General features: G+C 36.9%; 3 protein-coding genes across 5 annotated transcripts; 1 reads left to right on the top strand and 2 right to left on the bottom strand.

Moving 5' to 3' along the window:
* The first annotated feature begins 1,835 nt into the window (after positions 1-1,835).
* On the top strand, positions 1,836-25,970 carry LOC117216675 (coiled-coil domain-containing protein 137). 3 transcript variants are annotated; one of them, XM_033463599.1, is made up of 5 exons: positions 1,836-2,022; positions 3,548-3,701; positions 3,770-4,415; positions 4,486-4,696; positions 25,817-25,970. In XM_033463599.1, the coding sequence occupies exons 2-4, from the start codon at positions 3,625-3,627 to the stop codon at positions 4,693-4,695; spliced, it is 933 nt and encodes a 310-aa protein (XP_033319490.1). In that variant the 5' UTR covers positions 1,836-2,022; positions 3,548-3,624; the 3' UTR covers position 4,696; positions 25,817-25,970. The 3 variants fall into 3 exon arrangements, with proteins under 3 accessions (XP_033319490.1, XP_033319481.1, XP_033319498.1); XM_033463590.1 differs by having other exon boundaries at positions 3,483-3,701; XM_033463607.1 differs by lacking the exon at positions 25,817-25,970 and having other exon boundaries at positions 3,483-3,701; positions 4,486-4,843.
* On the bottom strand, positions 2,135-2,857 carry LOC117216694. The gene is made up of 2 exons (XM_033463630.1): positions 2,775-2,857; positions 2,135-2,603 (listed from the first exon to the last, which is right to left on the bottom strand). Exons 1-2 carry the CDS (start codon positions 2,793-2,795, stop codon positions 2,217-2,219), a joined length of 408 nt encoding a protein of 135 aa, XP_033319521.1. The 5' UTR covers positions 2,796-2,857; the 3' UTR covers positions 2,135-2,216.
* On the bottom strand, positions 4,833-6,511 carry LOC117216688 (BLOC-1-related complex subunit 5). The gene is made up of 2 exons (XM_033463621.1): positions 5,729-6,511; positions 4,833-5,651 (listed from the first exon to the last, which is right to left on the bottom strand). The coding sequence occupies exons 1-2, from the start codon at positions 6,040-6,042 to the stop codon at positions 5,156-5,158; spliced, it is 810 nt and encodes a 269-aa protein (XP_033319512.1). The 5' UTR covers positions 6,043-6,511; the 3' UTR covers positions 4,833-5,155.
* Positions 25,971-26,506: the final 536 nt, after the last annotated feature.

Raw genomic sequence — 26,506 nt, 5'->3', positions numbered from 1 at the left:
AGAGTAACCTTCGGCCAATCGTCCACCTCTTATCGGTCTACAATCAGCAAAGAATACATAAGTATACTTAACAAAGTGTACTTAATATACTTGTCAAATGTGATCACCTAATGCATGAAACCTCGAGCGTAATTTTGTTATCCTTCGTTTTATTTCGTTTCACAGAATCCCCTCTGAACTTCTCTTACGCCGCAAACGTTAAAAATATACACAACGAAGCATCATCAACGACGATACAAATGAAATAAAAAAATTGCGATGGAGAGGCTTGCCACGTCAAAGGCTTAATTCTAGCAGAATATCTTCGACTTTAATCAGGAATTTAGGTCCACGATGTATACGAGTTTCGAGGTTCACGACAGCTTCAGATTGTAGGTTTCTACGTATAAGAGGCGATCCTGGTAGTCGGTGCGTGGGTATTGCTGGCAAGAACAATTGGATTGTTGTAAGAGGATATTTTTATAGCTTTATGCACGGCATTTTTAATACGGATGAATAGGAAATGGGAAGTGGCGGCGAGGGTCGGTAGTGGGAATTCTGGAAAATGGCTTCTATACGCGCAACTCTGAGATTGGCCTTTGTTTGATGACCGGGGAAAATCGGTGGCTGTGAAACCGTTTTGCTTGTTGCAACAAGCAACTTTGCGCGCTCCTATACGCCTCTAGTTAACACGTGCGCTCTCACAGCTACGGGCTTTGTTGATCCGCTACGTTTTCTTGGTAAACAGCTCTAGAAGGAAAGCGTACCGGCGGGAAATTTTTAAATAATATCATGGAAATATAACGCATATTTCGCAAAGAAATCATTCACAGGCTCGATTGTATTTAGTTTCTCGCCACCAGTTATTTTCCCCGCTCGTTTACATAATTACTCGCTCACGCTAGCAATGACCCATATCGTTTCCGCTCTATGAACAGTTTCCTCAGTTTCGTTCATTTCTACGATAAAGAGAAATCTCTGGAAATAAATTGGAAATGTTCAGATTGCGATAATCCGGCTAAGTTAATTATAGGAGAAATCGAATGGTGCGTTTGTCGAAGTTCTTCGCTAATTTCCATGCGATTGGCGGCGAAAATAGAAAAAGAAGCGCTATATACGCCTTCTTGTTCGCCAACACGTCAGTACGTGTCACACTACATTCTCCTGACTGGCGTAAGCGGCACAAGTGGCTTTATACATACATATGTATGCAATGTAAATAAGCGTGTACGTAATGTAAGCGGCGCGCAAAAATACCCGTAATACTAAATTATCGGTACAAGCGGTAGCGAACTGCGTTGCCGATAAATCTGCACTTATTTTAATTAATCCCGTTAAAGAACGTGAAAGTCTTGCCACATTGCCAACACCGTGTACCCAGTCGAAGCGTCTTAGGTGCCGATTGGAATTTAATTTAGACGAAAATACAAAGTTATTCGTCCGTGTAACCGTGTTCTGTTCCCTTTTTAACAGACAGTCCAAACAGAATTTATTATCGACGTTGTATCGCTTCTTCTATTATTTCTTTCCTGCTACCTGTTAAATTCGTAAGCGTTATTATATCTTGCATTTTAATCTACGATTTCGAACGGTTGTATAAGTCTTGTATAAGTCTAAGGTTGTGTGAGTCTCTTTTAATTTTTGATGGGGAACTGGTTACACGTCCTGGAATCTCATAAACGGAACGAGTTGGATAAATAGCAATAGAAGGCACGAGTCCTCGAGCAAAGATCCACGACTCGAGATGTTCGTTATTTTTGTTGCAATTATAAAGATAAATATTCATCAAGCCACTTTCGTACACGTGCCGCCATCTGGGGAAATGCAATAAACATTTGCAGATGGCGCTGCGATAGCTTTTAGAATTTGAAGCAGTTCGAATTCGCGGTTTCGTAGTCGGAATAAAGCTTCTTGCGAAAAAAGCACGAGTTATTACGAAACATTAACGGAGTGGTTTGCAATTGTGACAAATTGTTAATCTATAGATAGAAGAAACACATAAGTAACTTTGAAACAACGAAAATTTCCAGGAATAATACATAGGTGTGTAACACTTACGTATATATATGTACATTTATCTTCGTTGTAGCCTATTTCGATTATATAGTAATTGGAAGAGATTCAAAATTGCAAGACGAGATTAATGAATAGCCGATTAAATTAACATAAGGATTTATTGTCTAAAATTTCATCATTTTATATGTACATAGATATATACAGTATTTTATACAGTATTCTTAGTCTTTAGTGATATTTTTAAATCTGAGTTCCATGGAAAGAAACGCTTTCATGTTAGGATCTTGTACTTTGTCGATGATTAATTTTTGCACGTCCACTTCGCTTTCTTCGAGTACCGCGCTTAATTTTTCTGCGTATTGAATCCATACACAATTTGCGCATCCGGACATACAACAATTTGTGGGTTCTGTCAAGTCGTCTATCGACGAGACACTATTATCTTCGTTCTTTTCTTTTTCTTCGGATGATAACACTGATGGTGTTCCATTGATATATTTTTTGGATATGGAATATATTTGTTGACAATTACATTTTTGGTTTCTGGCAATTGATCGAAAAGGTCGAGCTAGGTTCATTCCTGTTAAGATTCTACCTTGTAGATATAACTAGTTGTAAAAAAAGGAATACGTAATAAGTATTTAATGATAGAATCGATGTTAGTTGTGTAGTTAGCATTAACGATATACAATAAAATGTTTTAATGCGATAAATTATTAAATAAATTTGTAAATGGTTGATCGAAATGTTTAGTAAAACATTGGACATTATCTCCTAACCTCGATGGCCACTGCAACCATAGGCAACAGATAACATAGACTTGTACTTAATGAATTCTTCGTGTCACACGTTTAAGAGCCCTCTTACGATTTTAATATAACTTTTGACATTACCGACTTGGTAACGAAACGCATCGGCTAAATAAAGAATTCTGTACCTCGTTTGTGTTACAAACTATTATATAAATTGTTAATAAATATTATATAAATTATTATATAAATTATTATTATATATATTATATAAATTATTATTTAAATTGTGACAAACAAAGGGGTGGATCATACATTTTATTTTAAACTATAATTTTATAGACTTAATATTCAAAGTAGCTTATTCGCATTCACTTTTCGAGAATCATCGTAGTAATATTCATTCGATACGACAATGCAACGTCTGAATAATAATTACGGTCGAACCGTGTTTCGACTCGTATATACATACATACAACATCCGTTATTATTTAGTACATCACGTCGTGAAATATATTCGCTGTTTCTATCATAATTATGTAATAACTTTCCTTCTATAATCCTCCAATAATCTTTCTTCAATTTAATAATTCGTTGTTCAATTTTTCACTAGATTAACATATTAAAATATTCTCGTTGATTCGTTAGTATTAAAATAATCAAAACTTAAATTGATCACATTTAGTATAACTGCAACAATGTTATTTTATCTTTATCTACAATTTCTTTTGTTTTTAGTTACATTCTATAATTGAAAATTAAATACATATTTTTGTAATCAACATTCTAAATCAAACATAAAGTCGCGCGTTCAAGCAGACGACGCGACGCTACTGTAGCGACCACGTGAAAGCTGTGTCTCGTTGTTTATCGTAGGAAAATGGGTCGGAAAATTCCAGGAAAAAAGCACAGAGGCGTAAAAGATCCTCTTAAGCAACAGGCAAAACGACTGGCAGAGTGAGTTGTGTGTTAGATATGCTTTATTCTCGAATTATTTACATAAGTTAGTGAACTGCCTATTATAGGTTAGAAACAAAGATAAATGCACCGCCAAAAAATGCAGACGAACAAGCTATACCGAAAACTTTAGAAAGAGTAGTGAAATTGAAAGAGGCAGTGAAGTCAGGGAAGATAACCAAAGTCAAGAAAAAGAAAAAGAAGAAAAATGCCCTCATATCTGTTGGCAATAAGTTGTGCTCTAAGCCTTTACATCCAAAGGCTAAACCAGATAAAGTTGTTCCTGTATTTCAACAGAGACCTGGTGAAAGTGAGGATAGATTTTTGCATAGAGTTAACAGGGATACTTACGCCTTTATTAATGAAACTGCCTTTGAGAGGAAATACAGTGTTCAAGTCAATCGAAATCCAAATACAGGAGAGATAGAGGGGCTTTCGAAATGCGAGAAAACTGAGTTAGATAAAATTGACATGTTGAGGTCAAAGCATAAAAATATTAAAAAAAAGAAGAAAAAGAAAGATACTGATGAACCTAAAATGAGTAAGTCAGAGAAGAGGAGAGAGAAATTGAAATCCAAGAAACAAAAACAAATGGAAGAAAAAGTAGATGAATTTGATACTTTCAAAGATCAAATTAAATTTGGAGAAGTTGCTCATGAACCACCTCAATTAAAAGTCAGGCCAAAACATGCTGACAATATAAGTACCTTTAAGGTAAAGTTTTTAATACAATGTCTTTTTTAGTTATATAATGCTAATAATATTCGCTTATTTTTTGTTACAGCCTGGAAAAAAGAAACTGCTTCTTCATTCAATACTTAAAAAGAGTGAGAAGACAAAAATGGGGACTAAGAAAACAAGAGCCATAGATAAGTCAGGAAAACGCAAGAATCTACCAGTTGGAGAAAGGAGACAGTTAGAAAAACAGCAAAGTGATATCATAGCAGCATACAGAATGTTAAAAGCACAACGGTCGGCTGACGTTAACAACTAGGGTATGTAAATAATTAAAAATTATGAAATGTTGTGTTTTTATGTATAAGTTTTTTATATCGATGTATGACTAGGATGCTATGAATCATTTTGTTGTAATCGCGAATTTGTTTATTTTTATTTTAATAAAATGTACAATTCTTTCATAATATATGTATTTTTGAACTTAAACATCACATTCTTTTTATACAATTATACAATTATTAGGGTTAACATGAAAATAGATGTATATATGTATATATATATATTCTCATAGTCAAGATTTCTGTGCAACACATTTATAGGTACTAAAAATTCTTCCATAGGGACTAGTAATAAAGATTCATTGTTATTAACAAAAGAAACAGAACAAATTTCTAACAGTTCTTGCATTGAGTCAATTCAGATCATCTTTTAGCACCAGTGCAGTGTACTTATAAATTTTCTTAAGCTACCATTCAATATACTCTTTAACATTGATTTTATCCAGTAGTCCATACAAATGGTTCTAATCTATCCTCTACTGGTAAAAGATTGTTCAAAGTTTCAAGGCTCTCCAGAGTTTGATTCAGAAGAGAATGACATTTGGTTAGTTGTTTACTAAGCTCGTGTACTTTGTTCAGTTGTTCAGCAAACTTGGCAAACTTTTTTTGCCTTTCTGTTGCTAAATTAAGTATCTTTGTCACTTCTGGCTCGATGTTGATACATAGAGTAGATTGTTCAGCTGCGATCATTTGAGCATTAGTATTAAGATGATGTTGATACCTAGCACACAGGTTAAACAAACCAATGGGATTGAGTCTTTCCAGCACCTCCGGATCTCTGACACCTGGGGGCAAATTGAGAGTGCCACGCATGATAGGTAGGAACATGGGAATACTTTGTAATTTAACCAGATCAGGATCTTTGTCAGCTGTTGGATCTTGCATAGCTGGTTTCACTACTACTATGTTATGGATTTTATCAGAGGTAGTTTTTCTGTAATTAGAAATTACAAATTTATTATTCAAATAAAATATATTATTGAAAAATAAATTTTTAAGATAATATGTTACCTGTAGCTACTGGAACTTAAACTATTTTTACGTCTAGATATATCTTGCCCACCAAAACTTTTGCCTCTATATAGCTGTGACTGTTTATTTGTCATCTTTGGTGAATCTCCAATAGGTCTATTCACAGTGTAAGATATATATGGTAGATCAGAATCCGAACAAATGCTTGCACCAGGACTGGTACATCTCGGTGGTGTGTCTTCTGGTACTCTTTCACGATTTGGTACACTTTTTCCACGTCTCAATGGTATATTTCTTGTCCTGTTAGCGCTAGCGTTGTGCGTACCACCTTGAGAGCTCTGTTCCGATCCCATCCTATCTGGTTCTTTTAAAATTTTCCTCTAATTCTTTCGTAAAAATCACATTAAATATATACACACTTCTATAACAATCTACATTAATCTGTCTCCACAATGAAAATTTCGTACGGTTATTTTGTCATTAACGATACAGACAGTTGATGTCAGGAATAATTATATCAATAATCGTCATGTTAGATTTAAGGCCATTTGACGTTGCTCGTTCTTGTATGATGTTTTAATTAACGCCGCGTTCGAAGTGTACATTTTTGTTCATCTCACAATTAAGGAAGTTCATAATAATTAACAATGATAAAAACAATTTTTTCGATGCATAATAAATCTTTGATCGTGCCTTGATTACGTTGTAAAATATTACTTAAATAGTAACAGTATCGAATGTCGCTATAATACAGTCACTCCGATATCAGTTTTCCGCTCCTATTGTCAAAAAGTCATTTACTTTCAATCATTGATTGTTCATGCGGCTAGATTTCACGTGTCGTGGCTGTTCTTACGGCGAGGACGCCATCTGTTAAAATTGTTCTCGAAGTTGAAAACACGGAAATTGTTTTTGCTCGATAACATAATTTCCTGACATAATTTTTACGGATAGAATATATAGAAGAATGTAAGTATTATATGTTTTTCTTTTTCTTTTATTTTTGAGCGAATTTCTTTCCATTTTTAATTTTAATAAAATAGTATTTATAAATCAAAAGAGTGATATTTTAAAGAATAAAAGCTGCAGTACATCGAGTACACGATTTTGTTTTCGCTGTATATTTCGAAACTTTATTTAACGTTTACTTTATTCTCTGGAAGTTAGTAAGAGCTGTTAACACAAACATACGTTTTATTATCGCTCGGGCAGCGATATATAAATCGCTGGGCCGCTGACACGGTTGATCATCGATTTTATCGGTTCCATTTTCGTATTTCCGACAAGTGTTGCCTAAATCTTTGATAACAGCCAAACACGTTGCAGCTGCCTTATGAATAGATAATAATCCTTTTTTTTCATATCTATTTTTTTTTCTACACAAAAAATAGATAAGAGTATTCATCTCCTTTTCGTTAAATATATAAAAAAAAGATACCCCATTAATATTTCCACGAACCGCAAAATTTATCCTTATCCAAATCAAAGAAATCTTCTAAAAAAAAAGAAAAAAAAATTGTCTTATCCTTTTCAACAAAATCTCTACGAGATAATTTAAATATATTGAAAGATTCGCTCCATGGTTTTATTAAACCGTAATATTGGCCGGTATTGCGCAACATGGAAATTTTCACATTCTACTATGGGTGCAACGATCCTTATATACCAGGTTTGGATTTTATCCAGACTTTCCTCGCGTCGTGTAAGTTCGCCAAAGATATCAACATTAAATTTACATTGATTCTCGGCGTGACGCCGTGCATACCGTTAGGCTTCATTTTTCCCTAAGCCTGACACCAGAAGTTCGCGTTGCTGAAGCGAATTCTTGTGCAATCGCGTTTATATGTCAACGAACGACATTTTCTTCGCCGCTGAATCGCAGAGTTATCGGCCATTCGGTGTTATGCCCCGTACGACTATTACGTATTCGTGAAGATTCACGATTTACATTCTCTTATGTTCTCTTCCGTTTATTTCGTAACGTTTCTTCGTTCGTAGGATTTAGTTTATAACGGAATTATTAGTAACGCAGTTATCGATATTTGCTTCGTACAAAAAGTTACAAGTATGTACATTTTCTATGCGATATCAGAAACGTGAGAAATCTCTTTGGTCCAGATTTGGATCAAATTTCGTGTTGTTATTTTTGTATTTATCTTTGGATAAATCTATCACACCGTTCTGAGCCGAAAAACCTTTATTGCACTTTCTTGCAGGTCCTTTGGATTCGTAAACCTCCTTTAATTTATTCCATAATTCATGTGAAGGTTTGCAATGCTTCACATGACATAGCTCATGGTAAGAATAATATCGATTCTGGCTTTACCATCCTTTTTATTCCTTAAAGAGGTTTCATCCGCTGCTTCAGGTTCAATTATTGAACCATTCGCATATTCCCACAAGTCATCTTTAATGAGTATTGCCTCCATTTGCAATTTCCATGTGTCGTAATTTTCTTTATTTAGCTTTCCAATACTTAAACTCGCCCCGCCTGACATTTTTATATTCTTTTGATAACTGTATTATCACGTAAGCAATTATTATATATTCGATAAAGCGCTCTTATGATATTCAACACTGAATCATCGATCACGCACGTTTTTTTTTTTGTTTTCTAGGTTATCTTCTGCGCTCCTCGATATTATTATTAATAATATTTTCAATAAAATAATAACCTGGGCCCATAAGCTGTTATTATTTCTGTATTTAGGGATAGGACCACAATAGCTATTATTTTATTCTTTTTATAAATCTATCACACCGTTCTGAGCCGAAAAACCTTTATTGCTCTTACATGGGCTAGGGATAAAAACAAAAGAACATCTTAAACCTATCGATTAAATCTATCGATTGTATCTAGAACTATTTTCTAGTTACTATTTATTGTAACTAGCGCATCTGTATATGGATGGCGAGCGCAAACTCACGTTGTTGTTTTCAACATTTCGTAGACTCGTAGAATAGGGAAAAATAGTAGATGCGTAGTTCATCTCCGTTGAAATTTTCGTGTAAATTTTCACCTGAACCTCCTTTGAAATCTTCACAACAACCTTAACATTGGATGAGGACTTGGGCGAAGGAGATCTAGGTAGAGGTTTCGCTGAGAAAAGTACGTACGTACCTATTTTTGGCTGTTCTTCAAGTCTGCGAAGCTTCATCCAAGCCGAAGCCGGACCTTTCGCGATCCTCCCTTGTTAGTTACAATGCCCTACCTGGCATTCTTCCATTTTTCAAGATACATCGAAACACTTGAAGTTGCTCGTTTTATATCTCCAGTAAAGTTATATGCTACAGGCTGTTACGAAGCAAGGTGAAAATAATTTTAATTAAACGAAGAAACACGAAGGTGGCACGAACAAGGTTTCTGGTTCTTTTCAGTTTCGAATCGAGGGGGGGGGGGGGGTTAGAATTATTTTCTAACCGAATTCCGAATTCTTCGTTTCATTGTATCGTTAAAACGTTCAGTTTCACGGAGAAACAGACAGCATGGAAAAAGGTAGTCATAGATCCGATAAAATGTTGGAATTTAGTGGATGATGATGGACAGCTGATACGTTTATTTTCGACCTTCGAGCATTCGCTTTCCACTTTCGTCGCGATTCGCCGTCGCTATTTTCGATATTAACAGCGGCCGATCGGAAGTCATTTAGAAAGCGCCGCGGCTTTTAGAGAGAAAAAAGAATACGAAGCCAGTGATTTTGTATTCGAGTAGCGTATCAACTAAGCGTCCGGTTGATATAACGATTCCCATGTATCGAGTAGAAAAGCGATCGGAAACGCAGTTACAACAGATATACAGAAATTTCTATGAAACGCGCGACACGCTTCACGTTTCATCGCGGCGCTTCCTCTTCGTCGCTTCCCGTGATTTTTAACGAGCACTCGTTACCGAACACTTTCTAACTTATTGACGTATCCGAGCATTATCTTCACGGACCACGACACAACCATGGAAACGGATGGTCGGTCGTGTTTCTTATCGACGTAAAGTGAGTGTGCACGAATTCGAAACGCCGGACCATGATTCTTTAAATACGGGCCCCGCAGCCAAACTTTCCACGTTGTTGTCCCCTGGCAGCGTAAAAATTCGGTAATTTGCAAATACACTGTAAAATAATACATTTGTAAATATTCATTTGGGAAGATCGTTTCCTCCTGTTTGATATTCCGAGGTTCTAAGGTACTTGGCTTTCTCAAATAGTTTTCTCCATCTGAATCATTTTTTATGCTTCCTATATTATTTGATTAAGATGGAATTAATCGTTATTGGGTGTCTTTTAAGATTCTATAATTTTAACACTAGAACTATCGATAGTTAAATATATAGATAAATATGGTCTTTAAAAAATACATAATAATAGAATATTTTTATATTTTTCAATTTATTATTTTCTTACTGAAGGAACATTTTTGGTATTATTAGTCCATCTGCGACCATGATCGACCTAAATGAGGGTTGACACATTTATAAAATTGTAGAACCAGTCATTTTGACTGCTGTGGTATTTCTAGTGTTGACAATCTAGCGATCCAGTGATCGGTCCGGAATTTTCCTGATAAGTGATATCATCATATTGAACGATACGCGGTAAAAATTTGAAAAACGTGTGGCAAGTTGTAGAAAACGAGGAAACTGGTTAATTGGGGTTCGATAAACAGATTGCAGGACCCTATTACATTTTGACTGGTATTGGTATAAGTAGCCTTGATACAAAGTTCTTTTGAACTATGAACACATAAAAAACAAAATAAAATTCATTATACTATTCTTTTAATTATCGTTACGAAAGTCATTACATCATTACGGGAAAAAGATGTAACATGAAGTAAGAATTTTAAAATAAAATTGTAAAACCAGTCGATTTGACTGGTATGGTAGTTCTAGTGTTAAGAGATCTTATTTACAGATATCTATTTCGAGAAGCTTTCAGTCGATTTTTATTTTTAAGTTAGACAGTTATTAGATCGATAAAGAGTGTTGCAATTTGCCACGCATGTTGATTATATTTGAAGAAAATACAGGGTAACCCTGATGCAACGATCTTTACCATTAAATTGTTATACAGGGTGGTTGGTAACTGGTGGTACAAGCAGAAAGGGGGTGATTCTACGCGAAAAAGGAAGTCGAAAATATAGAATAAAAATTCTTTTTAATTATTTTTTTTATTTTTTTAAAAATCTACAGTAAGATCCGTTATAACGAGACGTGATAAAGTGCACGCGTACCGAGCCAAAATTCACAGTCGATTTTCTCGAAAACAAAGCCTCAAACGAAAAATTTTTATTCTATATTTTCGACTTCTTTTTTCGTATAGAATCACCCCCTTTCCGCTTGTACCACCAGTTACCAACCACCCTGTATATTTCCCACCATGTGTCATTGTTAATGGCTGCCAAATGACTCGCTTTGTTCTATTCACCCGAAACAGAAAAATCAAAGATAATTTCAACTTACATAAATGTACTTACTATCCATACTAGAATAAAACAAATGTGTTTCATCATATTAAAAAAAAAAAAAAAAAAAAAAGAAATAGCAATGACGAGGAACGACGATATAAAAGCTTCAGCTTGTTCAGACGATAGAAAAATGCATACTATCACAGATATTGAAGTAACTTTACTACAGACGATAGAAAGACATCAATTTTATAGCGTAACGTGACCTGTTCCAAACGCACAATTTAGAAGAAATCTGTTGACTCATTATTAAGATATCATAGCAGCGGGTATTGCGCGCAAACTTACGCCAAGAGGCACGAGAGCAAATGGAATATGCATGCATAAGGCGGTGATGTCTCGTGCAAGCTGTTTCAGATTCCAATATTCCTCTCGAGTGTTGCTACAGTTACGGCCAGACGCGGTACAAGCCTGAATTCTCGAAAATTTCGAACTTCTTGACGCGTTCTAGCTCGTGGTCCGGTTTTTTAATTTCACGTTTCTGGCAAAGGAAAGAGAAAAAAATATACTTGACCGGTGTTTTCGTGGCCGGGATATTCCTCGTGAATAATTCATCGCGGAATTTCGTTCTGCTTCGGAACAATCTCGCGATATATACATACAGCAAGGAGGAGGGGGAGGGGGCACGGGGAGAATCTGAAAAATTGTTATTTTCCTCGACTGTCGCGAGCTTTTCTTTTCTGTCTCGTATCGTTGCCATTTTTCCTCCGATTATAACTATCTAATCTTTGTTCCCGTGTTCACAAATGCACGCAAACACTTGCAGAATCTTCTTACAAACATATTACGCGTCCTGTGTGAAACATTTGCAGATGTTTGTACTCGTACAATTTCGAATCAATCTGAAAACGTGTACGAAAGTTATAGGATATTTAACGTGATTATAAACTTCGCGCGGATCATCCAGATATTTGCACAGTTAATTATTCATCGTATTAACGATATTAATATTTAATCGGGCTATCTTTAGCGATAATCGAGTCGTTTAGAAGCCATTCAGAAGGCACAGCTACCACGTAACTCTGTAAATTGAAGCAGAAAAAAGTGGCGAACAATCGTTCAAGCTCTCCTTGTACTTTGCTATTAACCGTGTTATCTTCTCGTTATAAATGAACTTTCAAATTGAATATTAATTATGTACCTATACAACGAATGATGCATTTGAAAAATTTTAAAAACAAAAAAAAAAATAAAAGGTGGAGTTGATCAACTTCAGATCACCTGAGAGGCTCATATCCTACATATACATACGTATATTGCACACATACACTGACTTCTTACCAAGCGTATGTTTGCAATGTTTGCTGTGACTTTTAGATGTATAGATTTTCAAATTGGCTTTAAACTTTATTATTATTAATCCTGATGGCCGTAGCTCGTTACGATAAAAATAAAATTTCAAAATGTCTCATACATACTTATACATGCTTATGCATGAAAATTTTCTCTTTCGTGACTGACCAAGTAGCTGTTGGTTTATCAAATTGAAAACAGATAATATCTTTTTAAGCAACGTCAACCTTCTCCTGCAGGCTAATGGTACAACGAAGAAAAATTTTATCGGAATAAACGGCTCGTTGAGTGGTTAAACGCTGTACGTGTAACAACAGTGTTTGCCATCGTACGAAGGTAAATTGCACGTTATTACATCGTCCACGATTCTAGTAACATTTTTTGCACGAAAACGGTGCTTGCGCTGATTACTGAAATTACGCGTGTACTCGTAATCGCGATACGTAATTTCCATGCTTTTAGTTTGTTCTATGATTTTCGTTATGCCCTTTGCTTCTTTTCGCTTCTTTTTTCTCCTACTGTTCACTCCGATGTTTGATCATATTTCCTTTTTCGTTTTTCAAATATTTCACAACAATTTTTCGCTGGGAAACGTGAAATTCAATTATTAACGAAATGATTTTGAATTTCAATGAAACGCGCGCAATTTCTTGCGATTCTTTGAAACGGCTAGCGTATAATTCGATAATATTTTCCACGTATAAGAACCTCTTATACCTTTTTGTAAGGAATGATAAACTGTTAATTCATCGTCTAATCGTTTATCCTCCTCTTTCTTCTGTGTTTTTTACGTCAACTTTTATCTTAAGTTGATTAGCGCGTTATTGTTTGTTGGCACGTGCATGTTATTTTTATAAAACGCGACTTCTTGGACGCGTTTCACGTGTCGGTGGGCAGTTTCACAGAGTTATTCGCAATCAGCGAGAATAGAGGCAGTTCCCGCGGCCATTTCTCGCGCGATCGTTTTTCTTTTCTATGGGCAACGATACGCGTTACCTTCTTTCGCCAGTTATTTATTAATCGCGCGCACGGTAACGCGAATTTCAAGAAAGGAGCGTTTCGTTCCTCGTTCCGGCTTCTCCGGCACTGGGACACGTTTGAATAAACAATCTCGTTTCCCGACGAATTTTTCTTCCTCCGGAACTTGCCACGTCGGGCCGAATTCTTTCTCTGTGACAAACGTTCTGCAACATTTCTTCTAGTCCCGGTCAATTTCGTCGACACGCGTTCCTTCAAATGTTGAACACCTTGGACTATTTAACTAACTTTGAATTATCGTCGTCGACGACAGCTTATCTGAAATATCGTCGAACGAAACTAGACTACGAGCAACATAAACGTAAGTCAAACAAAAATTATAGTTTCCACAGTCGATAGTAGCAATGATTATCGCTAGGTTAGAAGCTTCTATGTTCTATTACGTTAACCAGCCGAGAAATTATCATCAACTTTTTGCAGTCGAAATGACACGAAATTTAACATTCTCCAAGTTAATTAATTAATACGTAGCTTTCCGTAGCCACTAGATTTATTGTTCATTGAATATTCACAACCTCGAATTTTCCGGATGTTCTTTGCGATCTTCTCGACTCTTAGAAGCAACATCCGCCCCGAAACTCGTCAAAACGACGAATAATCCAATAAACCCTAAAATCACCGAAACACCGTAATCTCGGAGAGCATCGTCACGCTTCACAGCATCCGCCCGAGGTCTCTCAGAGGCGATTTCCGCGTTGAAATCTCACGTAGGATGCCATATCGTTTGCCCATGATGCCGGTGCACGTGCGTTGGGAAGGCAGGTTGGAATAAAAATGAAAATTTCGGGTCAAGGCGAGTGTTTGTCGGACAGAGTTGACACAGCGATATCTAGGTGGATCGACGACGGCTACCGGCAAAGTCTCTTCTTTTAAAAACCTAAAGAGCGGTCGTGGTTGCTCCCTTGGAAGTCGCAATCTCCGGATAAAGATCGTCAGGAGAGAACGCATCGACGTTGGAGGATGAGAGAGCGTGAAAGAGGGAGACGATCAGCGAATATGGGGTTGAGAGAGGAATAAGAAAGAGAGGGCGTGTGAAGGGTTGCGCGTGGCATAGGGGAGGGGTATAAAAGGCGGCATTAAATTTAAATTGCTCGTATCCCTGCGCGTCTAGCGCGAAACTTCAAGAGGTAGCGTCATCAAAAAAAAAAAAAAAAAAAAGAAGAAAAAGGATGGAGAGACGACGACGTTTCGTCGTAAAAAGACAGTCGCGATGTGTATCCACCTGTCTCATCCACCAGAGATTACAGCTCGAAACGCGATACCGCTATCGAACAGTCAGATCGGAATCACGATTTTATTCCGTTTGCTCGAAGGATTCCTTCCTCTTCGTTTTCCTTTTTCTCCAGCGAACGGACAATGGTCTCCATCCTTTCTAGAAGTTCATTGGGAATTCTTCCTGGTTGTCTCTGGAGGATCTCTGTATAGTGGGAACGAGTAAATTTAAAAATTGAAGGCGGGAATATCTTTATTTATCAATTTATTTGTTTGGTGGTCGATGGGTGAAGAATTTTGACATTTAGGTCGATTTTGAGCGTAAATATGAAATGCTTTGGGGATATAAGAACGACGATGTTGCATAGTCTGATTCATTAACACGAGCGTTTTTATCGATTCTTTATGAATTTGCTGTTTTAGTAATTTTCGTGTCAGGTCAACATACAGTGGCTGCAACAAAATATTTACACGTATCCCCGTTTTTCGATAAAGCGGTTTTTATCAGCTTCTATATTTCGTTTCTGTAGTGTCTTGCGCAATCGTATGAAAATACTACGAAACGACACGAAATTTAGTATTCTTGAACGTAATTAATTAATTAACAAATACAGCAATGCGTAAATATTTTGTCTGACAATTGTATTTATCGTTGGTCGAATTTTCATTATATCTTCTATTATACAGGGTGGTTGGTAACTGGTGGTACAAGCGGAAAGGGGGTGATTCTACGCGAAAAAAGAAGTCGAAAATATAGAATAAAAATTTTTCGTTCGAGGCTTTGTTTTCGAGAAAATCGACTTTGAATTTTCGCTCGGTACGCGTGCACTTTATCACGTCTCGTTATAACGGATCTCACTGTAGATTTGTAAAAAAATTAATCGCCCCCTTTCCGTTTGTACCACCAGTTACCAACCACCCTGTATACTATCAAATAATTTCCCTGTTAAATGTGTATGCTATATGTGTACGAAATAATAATTTACAAAATCCATTTCTCGTAAAGCTTGTCACGTTTTCTTTTACATAGAACGACTATGAAAATTTCTTTTTTCCAATTTCGTCATCTTTTACTTTCGTGCAATGTAGCATATGGAAAAACGTGTGGGTACAACTTGCAGGGATGTTAGTGAGCGCCAAGGCAATGAAAACAGCTTACATACAAAAATGTCGGTTTTAACTTTCACACCCTATACATATCTGGATCGATATTATACAAATATTATAAAAGCAGACATACATTTACGTGTCGACTCGGTTTTAAGATGTCAAGTATGAAGAATTAAGCGATTTCTCTTGAAACGTTCCTCGATCTAAATGCTTATCATCGATTCGCGGAAATTTACACGCACGGTAGAATTCCGTGGTAATTGCTACCCGTGTCATAATAGCAAATAATCATAATCGAACGATTGTTTGCGAATACCAATGAAAGAACGCATGCCTCCCGCTACTTACAATTTTTATCTCCAAGATCTATCGAACGATACTTTCCTTCTTGTCCTTTTCTTGTTCTCCTTCCTAATACATTTGCCGCTTTAGTGAGATTTAACTTTTTTTTCATTCTTATCCAGCGTTATCAGTGTGTCAATTTTCATAACGGATCGTTCCAGAAAATATTTTAACGAACGTAAACACCGTGTTTATTCACGTGACGAAACCTGGCTGGGAAAATTTTTATCCATTGGTAACTTTCTCTTTTAATTGCGGTTCCCATTATCTTCTTCCTTTCTTTCGGTATACGCCGTGATTTTTATATTTTGTTCTCAAAAGACAACAAGAATTCGTATTGGGAATTTTGTTGGGAAAATTTCATACAACGCTCCGGTACACGCACAGACCCACGAAACTACTCCAACACTTGCGAACATCTGTAACGAATGTATCATGTGTGTTATACGCAATATTTCGAAATTTCATTAGCGCTGATACGAGACTCGATTATCACGTTTATTTCGGTACAGTTTGCAACAAATCTGGAAATGTTAATATTAACCCTTTGAATCTTAGTGACGCATATATACGTTCGATATATTTTTATCGAACCCAGCGACTGTTTATTCGCGGTTTTCTTGGGTAATTATTTATTTTAATCATTTAGGTATGAAATGTAGGGAGGAACTCGACCTTGGTCCCGATACTGCGGCTGCGCGTTGATTGGCGGCTTCTGAATCATATCAAATTAATAAATATTTGTTTGGAAATTTTTGCTTTCGTCGAAATTCCTCGGATTCAAAGGGTTGATAAGCTTCGGTATTCAGTGGGACCATTTTTAACATCTGCTATATAGTTAAAGTGGCTGTCGATGCTGCTTATTATACATACTAATTTCTGCTACGTGGTATACTAATTTTTTTATTAAATATATGTCTGCGATAAATATATCGTAAGTTCTGTATAGCATTTCCAAATTAGTTTCGAAGCTGACCGATGTAATTATCACAGTCGTGTCTCGTTACAGCGCTAATGAAATTCCAAAATGTTTTCTATGGCACACGCAATAATTGTCGAGATACTTTCGGGAGCCGGTGTAAGTTACCCAAAGAGATTATCGTTAATTGGAATCCCAAGCAACGTGAAATACTTTTATTGGAGCGGAATAATGTTGGTAAGATTAGATCGCGGTAAAATTCGCAAAGTTTATGCGCAGTGCGCGTTCGAACGTCTGTAGGGAATCTTGATCGCTGCTTGGTATGCAGACTAGTTTGAGCAAACATTAAAATTTCGTCGAACCGGTCAAAAATTTGGCCGCTTAGGGCTGTTTGCCTGGCAGATCAGCATAAGAATCTGTCGTTCGTGCATCTTCTACTCCTTTCTTCCTTCTGTCTCTATTATACTGCTTGAAACGGTGCCTAAATGCTGACTCATAATTTATGGAGTTGGTACAGCCGATATAATGAAATTCTTCTCTCGAGGAACATAATTCAGTCATTCATCGGAAAATGGTGACGTCTGTAATAAAAAATAATCATGCGTCAGATCGAATAATAAATTCATTCGCGGTTTCTTAGAAGCGCGCATTATGCGTTATTAGTAGTTTGCGGATGTTTGTATTTCACACTTTCACGAACGTAATTAAAGAAATGGAATCTAAGTGGAAACTTGTTTCATCACCTGTATATCGTAATAAGCGATCTACATCAAACATTTTATAGATTTACGTACGTTTTAATCTTTCTTCCAATTATCATAATTATTAATTATCGTTTCAAAAATGCATAGAAATCCACGGTCCAGTTATTAGCTTCGTTTAAATCTACACCACAATCAAGTAGTTCTTCATCCCCCTATTTCCCTATATAAATACATGTGTCGTAGCTTTTGTACGAGTATTTTTTTTTTTTTTTAATTCGTACGAGTAATTTTTACGATATTCTTGGAAACGTGTACCGCGATAAAATGACAAGGAACTGATTACTCGAGCGAATATCAACAGTACGAAACACAGTCGGATCACTTTGGTAGGAAACCCCTTTCGAAAAGCGTTCTTTCCCCCGGAAAGGCTGTCGTCCTTTGTCCGATTTCAACCGTCGAAAAAGACACGAACCCGGTGTAACTCGCACATAACGATCATGAATCGTCGAGCAGAAGAACAAAGGAATAACACACGAAGAATCGAGAAAGAAGAGAAGAAACGCGAGGAGCGCAAGACGTCTCGATCGCATGGCACTTAATGGCCAGCTGGTAATTGAATTTGCAACCGTGCAGGGAGCTCGATCTTGCACGTTCCTTTGTACGGCTCTTGCACTCTTGCACCGGCCCCTGCTCGAGTAGACATTCCGTTTAAGAAGGTTTGCCCGAGAGAGAGGCAGACACGACGAGCAGGCTACGTGTCTTGTCTCGATTCGATCTTCGTCGTTCGGGTCAAGCCGTTTGCATTTACTACCAGCTCTCGCCGTTCGAGTCGCGTTTCGATCGGCCAGAATCGTCATCCGGGCTCGAGTTATTCCTTCCATTTCATCGTCGGTGGTGCTGGTCGACTAGAACAACCGCTCCGGTATTAATTACGCGGCCGAATCATCAGCTCCGTGCCTCTTCGTCGATCGAGATTGCGAGCTTAAATTGATTAACGACTCGCGACTGGATATACCGACGGAGATTGTCTCGGTTCACTCGGGAGTTGAGCAGAATTGTCGAGTTAGGGGATGCAGCTGATATTGTTTGCACGAATATGCCAGCGAAGCTTGCAAGGATTTCAAGGAAATCAAGGATTTCCTTCGTTCTTTCAGATTCTTCTCGCAGAGTTTTAATTGTTCGTGGCGAGGAGTGTTTGTATGGTTTCGTTGTAGGCTTTCAAGAAATTATTCTGAAAATATTCCGAGACGCTTGTCAAGGTGTTCGCTACATCGCACAGCCAAACGTCCAAGGGTTTTCCAGGAGAAATACAAATTCATTTCGAGGAAATCGTCATCTGTGTAGGAAGATGCGTATTGACGAACGTTATGTTAGGAGAATCAATCAAATACGGATTTCTGTATTTATCTTCCTTATATATTAGCAGCAATATCAGTGTATGTGTACTAGTGGTATTAGAAAGAAATATATTAACGATATTGTCTCACCGAACTACTCGTACATGTAAAAAAATTCATTTCACGCTCGTGCACGTTCAGCGAGGGTTGTAATTATTTTCTTTGATCGAAAACATGGATTTTAGACGAACCATCCTTGAAATTGGAGAATTAAATATTCTTTCGCAATTTAATGAATTTATACCGTTTGTGACGTACACTTTTGTTAATTTTTGCATCGCTCGTTCATTAACCACGAGCTTTTGTATTCATATCTGACATGAAAAATATGCATATCAAAGAGGATAGCGATATAACTTGTGTATATATATATTTCTATCTTAAATGATAATTTGTCGATGAGGATTAGAAATTTTCTGAAATGGAAATCGTACGGAATGTTCTATTTATATGTAAAATTTCAAACCCTGATCCACAAATTGTCATTCAAGATAGAAATAGAAACTGTTAAACATATCTCCAATGTCCAATAGTAACCAGACTACGAATATTTATGCAAATTCACAACCTTCTAAGTAGAATGAAAGAAATGGAATAGAACTAAAAATCTGAAACCTGGATAGAGGATTATAATAGGTATGATAATTTGAATACCTTATTGCTATGAACAGCATTCTATGTATTTTCGAACCTTCAAATTTTCCCTCCCCCCTTGTGGACGAATAAAAATCCGCAGTCTAACAATCGACGCAATAATTTGATAACTTTCGCTATAAAGTATCGACCATTTCCGATAAATCCAATTCTAAATCTAAATTATCAATAGCCAGGCCTGCCTTTCATCCATTTCTTTCTACCATAAATCGCGGCGTTTAACAACGAAAAATACACTGCGACTTCCTCCCACTCCTGCAACTAATAAAACCGAGAAGTGCAACAGAAAAAGGAAGAAGGGTGAAAAATATTCCCAATAGATTCCGATTTATTCGAACAATTCGAAGCCATCGTTGGCGATGAGTTATTCTACGCGAGCTGGCTGCTGGGGTGGGGGATTGGAGCTGCGGGTTGGGGGGAGGGGGGAGAAAGGGCGCCCTGCTCGGCGTCGCGGCGTCAGTGAGCAGCGAGCTCTCGTCGCGTGAACATTATCTTGCTACGGGTCTCCCGAAAACACTGCTGCCACGTGCTTGCTCGCGCCGCGTTGCTTTCACCCGATTATAGTTCGCGCGAATCAAAGTTCCGGGCATCGAATCGTTACCGCGCCGAAACATCGTGAACAGGTGCATCGACGCGTCCACCGAGTCGCGTGCTGCAGTGATCCCTGGAAAAACCGGATCCAACCTTTCGTCCAAGTTTACGAATCGAGCCGAATTTACATCGAATCACGGTTCGTACTCGCTTTCTTTTTCGGTATATTCGTTTCTTTCGATTTTCCTATCTGTCTTGCTAATATGATCAAGCGTCAGTCTTGTTTCTCGTGTTGTTGCATTGGCGCGATTAAATTGCGCGCATTTATTGCTAATTGGAGGTTTTACGAGCGCGAGTTAAGAAGGAGTCCGAGGAGAGATTGGTATTTTGTTATTATTTAATAATCGTCGTTTAGTAGTAATTAATGGTAATGAAGATTGATAAAGTAATATAGAAGCGCACACAATGAATATAAAGCTCAAAGTTGATATCCGTATACATTACGCGTCTTTCACCACCACGTATGTCATGTGCTGCAGGTTATATATCGTAGATTATATTTTCATTCGTTGCTGTCGCGAAATACAATTTTATTCTCTGAAAGATTCGAAACGTTCGGTCGCTACTGTAATTTGTAAAGGTACGTAAAATATTCAAAGTACAACAGTCGACGTATGCACAGCTCCAGGAATATTTTACATATCTTTGAAAATTTATACGTATTCGTGCATTAAAATGTCCACAAACATGTAAACATTCTCAGTGTCTATGCGGTTTACGTCAACGTAGAACGTTCAAGTAAAACAAACAAGAAAAAAAGTAAACACTTGGCGTTATTGCACTCTGTTACGATGAACGATGATCGTTAAGTGGAACAATATAAATACCGACCTGGAGTGTTTTCATTTTTTGCGTTGGTTCATTGTTACGATTGTTCGAGAAGTAATATTCGTGATAACGCTTATCTGAGCGATAATCTGAGTGAAAATAATAGGAGGTCGCGTGTCCGTTTGTGCCAGTAGTTTCATGACTTTTCCTCTAGTCTCGATCGAGATCGATGTTTGCTTCTACCTGTTTATCGTTTCGTGTTAATTCACGATCGTTTTCTGCGCGCTAGCTTTGGAAGTTATTCGTGACGTAACAGTTTCACGGGCTCTTATTAGTCCGATAACACGATGGATTACATAAATCTGCGAAATGTCCACTAACGATGTTCGTAACGAGCGTTCAAGAAGCGGCGATTTGTAAGGAAAACAAATTTCAAACGTAATTTGAAACAACCTTGATACCGGGCGCCTTTTATCTCGTTTATCTTGTACATCATTTACGAATATTTCCGTTCGTTGCAATCGGATGTCTGGAACAGCGCAATAGACAGGTGTTTCCATGAAAGGGACATTAGATCGGCCAGAAGCTGCTCGCGGTTTCTCGGCGCAAGAGCTGCCGGCAATTATAGCGTGCATTTAGTTCTAACACATTAATTGGACTCGCAGGTTTGAGAAAGAAAAATACTACATATTATTCTTACATTATATGTTCGTTAGATACTAATTTGAACAATTTATAGCAAGATTTAAGGAATCATAATTCTAGGATTATGTATTTTTATATAGATTTATTGAGTAACAGATGCACATTGTAGTTGTAACAAAGTAATCTGAGCTACAGAGTTATTTCAGCAAGCAAAAGACTGTATGTATAGTGAATTTTCGTTAGATACTAATGTGGAAAATTCGTAATGGAATTTAAAGAAAAGCTCAAGTGTCATGTACAATGTCTTTATGTAACACGTAGATGTATCTGTATACTATGATTGGGAAAAATATTAGCTTGTCGAAGAGTTTGCTGTGAAACGTGAGAAAAATTTACAGACGATAGATAGCCATTTTATTAAACAGTCGATGTTGCTACTCTGTTTCCTTTGCTTTCTGTCTTTCTCAGCGATGAATAATTTCAAGTGGATTTTGCAGGGTTGTAATTTGGTTTTTGCCATTTAAGAAGGTCTTGTGAAGACTGGCGTATGATGTGATAGATATATGTACGTATGCTGTATATGATAAACGAGACAGGTAGAATTCTAACATTTTTTTTTTTTTTTTTTTTTTTTGTGTGATCTTCGTTGATATACGAGGCTTTTAACGGCGCCTTGTTTAATCTAGAACTAATTTAGAGTTTTCCTCGTTAACATTCAGCCGGAGGTACTTGGTTGTTTCAGAAGAAGTTTGTAATAAAATAATAATAATTATGTTCCTGAAAATGCTACGAACTTTCGAAACAAGCTAATAATTGTTGCGTGCGTTCTGTTCCGAACTTTACCAATGTAATCACGATAGTCCGTGTCTCATTACAGTGCTAATGAAATTTCAAAATGTTTCGCGTAACATACGTAAAATAACGTTGCACGTTCTTGCCGTATCAAATCCCTAAATCTTTTTCTCTATAAATATCTTTATGTGTACGAACGCAAAAGTAACACTTAGACAAATATGGAGACTATGATCAGCGAAACTTCCCATTTTCACCGGGAAGCGGCATGAAAATTTGTCACGTTGCACCAATATCATCTTTGTAATTTAATGTTCCAGTTAAACGTGCATTGTTCCATATTCCTATGAAATTGTATAAATATTGTCTTAACGATCACACCCTTTCAACCTAACAGTTTCTCTTCGCTCTCGGTTATGTCATTAAAATTCTCCTCTGTAATCATAAGTTACCATTAAAATCAGAAATATACTCGTCACGTATTTCTCCTTTGATCTTCGTATATCATAGACAATACTTTACAATGTTTGAAATATATTTCACAAGCATTTTAAAACCGAGATTCGGCAAATTTATGAATCCTTAAGACTTTCATACGTTTCATATGTTACAGCCTAACGTTTAAATATATTTTCACGTGGCGGTCGTACGCTCTTATGTAATTCGAATGTATTTGACAAATTCAACCTTTTGGCAAGGAAAATACCTTGCTGCATAATTCCCGCAAGAAATTATAGAGTAGTCTTATTCGTTGATTCGATAGTTCTCGTGCTAACATTGTCGTAAAGTAACGGAGCGCTTGGTTGCGTAATGACGGTAATTTTCACAGCATTTGCGTGATGATAAGACAAGACGTTGCCGAGATGCGCTCGGACGTTTCAGAAATAGAGACAACAGACAACTAACGTGCTTGCGTTTCACTAGAATCTTCGGAAACGATGCGTTACGATGCGCACGTTAACGAAGGTCCTGCGAAACCTTCTCCTGGACCACGAGGAACAAGACGAACAGGTCTCGAGTTTCGGAAAAGTATCTCGTCGGTAAATCGAACCTCGTAAATCGTCGAATCTCTCTCTGGCGAGAACTTTTTGACCGGTCGCGTTGTAAACGAGCTGATTTACGCTACTTTTTTAACTCCGTGCTCCGAATGCTTCTTTACACCCTACACTTTCGCAACTTCCCACCCCCTGCGTCCCTCGATATTTTTTTTTTTTTATTACACGATATTTTATTTAGACGATGGTATTTCTTTTAATTGGAACGTTGGATGCAAAGTTTCAGCTAATCTGAAAATTTTATCGTAAGACACTTGCTTGAAACGATGATACTTCTTTTAAGTGGGATATCGGACGTGAAGTTGTGGGGGCTAGTCGAATTGGACAATTTTCCAACTTTACTTTTTTAAAAAATGGTATTTTTTTAAATTCGATGGTTGAGTGAAGTTTGGGGTAGTTGGATCCAAGTATTGGCTTGGTACGAGAGTAATATCGTTTCGTGGATTTTGTTGATCATAAGAAACCGCTGGCTGAATTTCTAAGTTGTTGTTTAATTGCAAAAGTGATTTATATAGTAGTATAAATGAAACTTATTAAAAGAGAGAAAGTGGTTTCCCTGAAATCTAATAATTTACAATTCATAAATTCTTTTCAATTACAAAGTCCTATAAAAGTCAATATTCTCATTGGCATTCTGCTGAATTATTTATGTAAATCTCCGATCGAGACATTTAGCAAGGAACAGACGAGCGTAATTTTTATAACGAGATAACAATGTTTATTGAATAATAATTTGTATTCGATAATATTTGTATTCTCATGAAATTCATTAAATATGCTTATACTCTGTTCATTTCTACAATCATATTTATATCTAACGATCGTACGCGTTGATATCTGATTTAAAGATTAAAAAAGGATGTATGGAATTCGAATTTGTCATAAATAATCACACGAGTAATTTGAGATGATTTATCTCTTTCAAAAATCTTGATTACATTCCCAGCAATCCAATGCCACATTCCACCGGTGTAAGAGCTTAATATAGAAACTTAATATCAATTTTTCTAAAGATCGCGCGATTGGATGGGTGTCCGGTTTCCATATAGTGAAATGCAACGTGAAACAGCTTCGTCATTCGCTCGTAGCCACGTATAGTCAGTTGCATAATGACGCGATTAACGTCAGATGGTGGCGCGCACCATTGTAAGAGTTCGTGAAAGTCGCATCTCTGCTCTAGCACGCGACTATTCTATCTGGTGGAAAAGTGAAAAGTTCTAAAGGTCGCATTAGCTCGGGTTATTTAGTCGAGCGTTGTTTAAATGCTAGCCATTGAACCATTATCTTGCACGAGTTATCGGAAAAACGTTTTCCTCGCCATGCTTCGAACCTTCGAACAGCTTTCGATCTGACTGGAAGAACCTGCGTTTGAAAATACCACTTGCTAACACTTGCTGGTCAATTAAAATTTTATGAAACTTCTTTCTATAAAATGGCTATGATGCAGATGTTAATTTAAAAAATTCTATTCTGCCAACGAAGTTATATAAAATAATGTAAATGCCACCGAGGAAATCTACCGTTTATTTATTTTGCTCTATTATTCTATGATATAGTAATTATTCTATAACGTTGAATAGCTGGTATATCATTATATTTATAGTTATTGTTATATTATCATATATATCGTACGTATTGTTTGTTTAATTGCTGCGTATATTAACGTCATATAAACTAACGTCGTGTATAGTAATGAAAATACTAATACTGTTACTATGCAATTAATGTCTTACGTAACGTGTGTTGACATGTTGTGTAAATGGTTGTCAACACATGTTATGTAAACTAACATTATATATTTAATTATCCCTACTATCCTATGGCACACAATATATCAACCAGTTACCTGTTTTCGACGAGTATACTCGTCATGCGCGAAAAAAAGATAAAATAGTCATTTCGTTCCAATTTAGTTCTATGTTTTAACAGCCACGAATACTCTGTGTTTGACGAGTATACTCGTCGTCGCTTACCTTTTACGAAACATTTTAGGTACGCACTCGTCAAAAAGGTCGCAACAACCAACTGGTTAAGCATTCTAACATTTTCTAACATTTCAGTAATCGTAAAAACTTCGCGAGAAACAGTATTCTCACACATAAAATGATTTTCCATATATTCAAGATCATTCTCGTCTTCTTTTTCAGGAAGGAAATGCGGTGAACGTTCGTGAAAATCGGAATAAAAGGAAACGCTTGAAAACGAGCTCGTCTGGTAGAAGTCCCGATCTTCGAACGATCGACGTCTTCCGTGATCGAATAATCTACGTGACTGGCCACGTGACTGCCGCTCTGCAAACAGGTACGTGAATGAACATTCTCTCTGGTTTTTCTTTTTACTTGTTGTTGTTGTCGCCGTCGTTGGTATTTTACGAAGTTTTACGAAGAGAGAAGAACGACGTTTCGCGCGATAAAAGTGAAAGCAACGCAGCGGGCAACCGTGAATTTGACCGATCGATTGGTTTTTGCAATTTGTCGCGCTCGATGGTTTTCATTCTTTCCTTTTTTTTTTTTTTTCTTTCTGTCCGAGTGATTTTGCTTCTAATTCGTCGAATCTCCTTTTTTGCCACGATTCGATGCTTCACGATGATCGAGATACCTGCGAGGAGCATCGAATCGGATTCTAGTTCGATTAACTTTTTGATTCGAGGCTTTGTTGTTTCTGTAACAAATTGCCATGGATTTGTCACGATTAATATGACTTAACACGTTTGTCTGATTGTTTGACAAGTTGATTTCGATCGCCATTGACAAGTTAAAGTGGCAAACAATTTCCAGTGCCAATAGGCGAAGATGTTCGATAGAAACAAGCGTATTTGTATTAATTTTATCACACGA

This window comes from Bombus bifarius, unplaced genomic scaffold (assembly GCF_011952205.1).
Source record: "Bombus bifarius isolate JDL3187 unplaced genomic scaffold, Bbif_JDL3187 scf7180000007966, whole genome shotgun sequence".
Classification (NCBI taxonomy): Eukaryota; Metazoa; Arthropoda; class Insecta; order Hymenoptera; family Apidae; genus Bombus; species Bombus bifarius.
The sequence above is the reverse complement of the archived record's forward strand: the minus strand, read 5'-3'. Positions and strand labels throughout refer to the sequence as shown.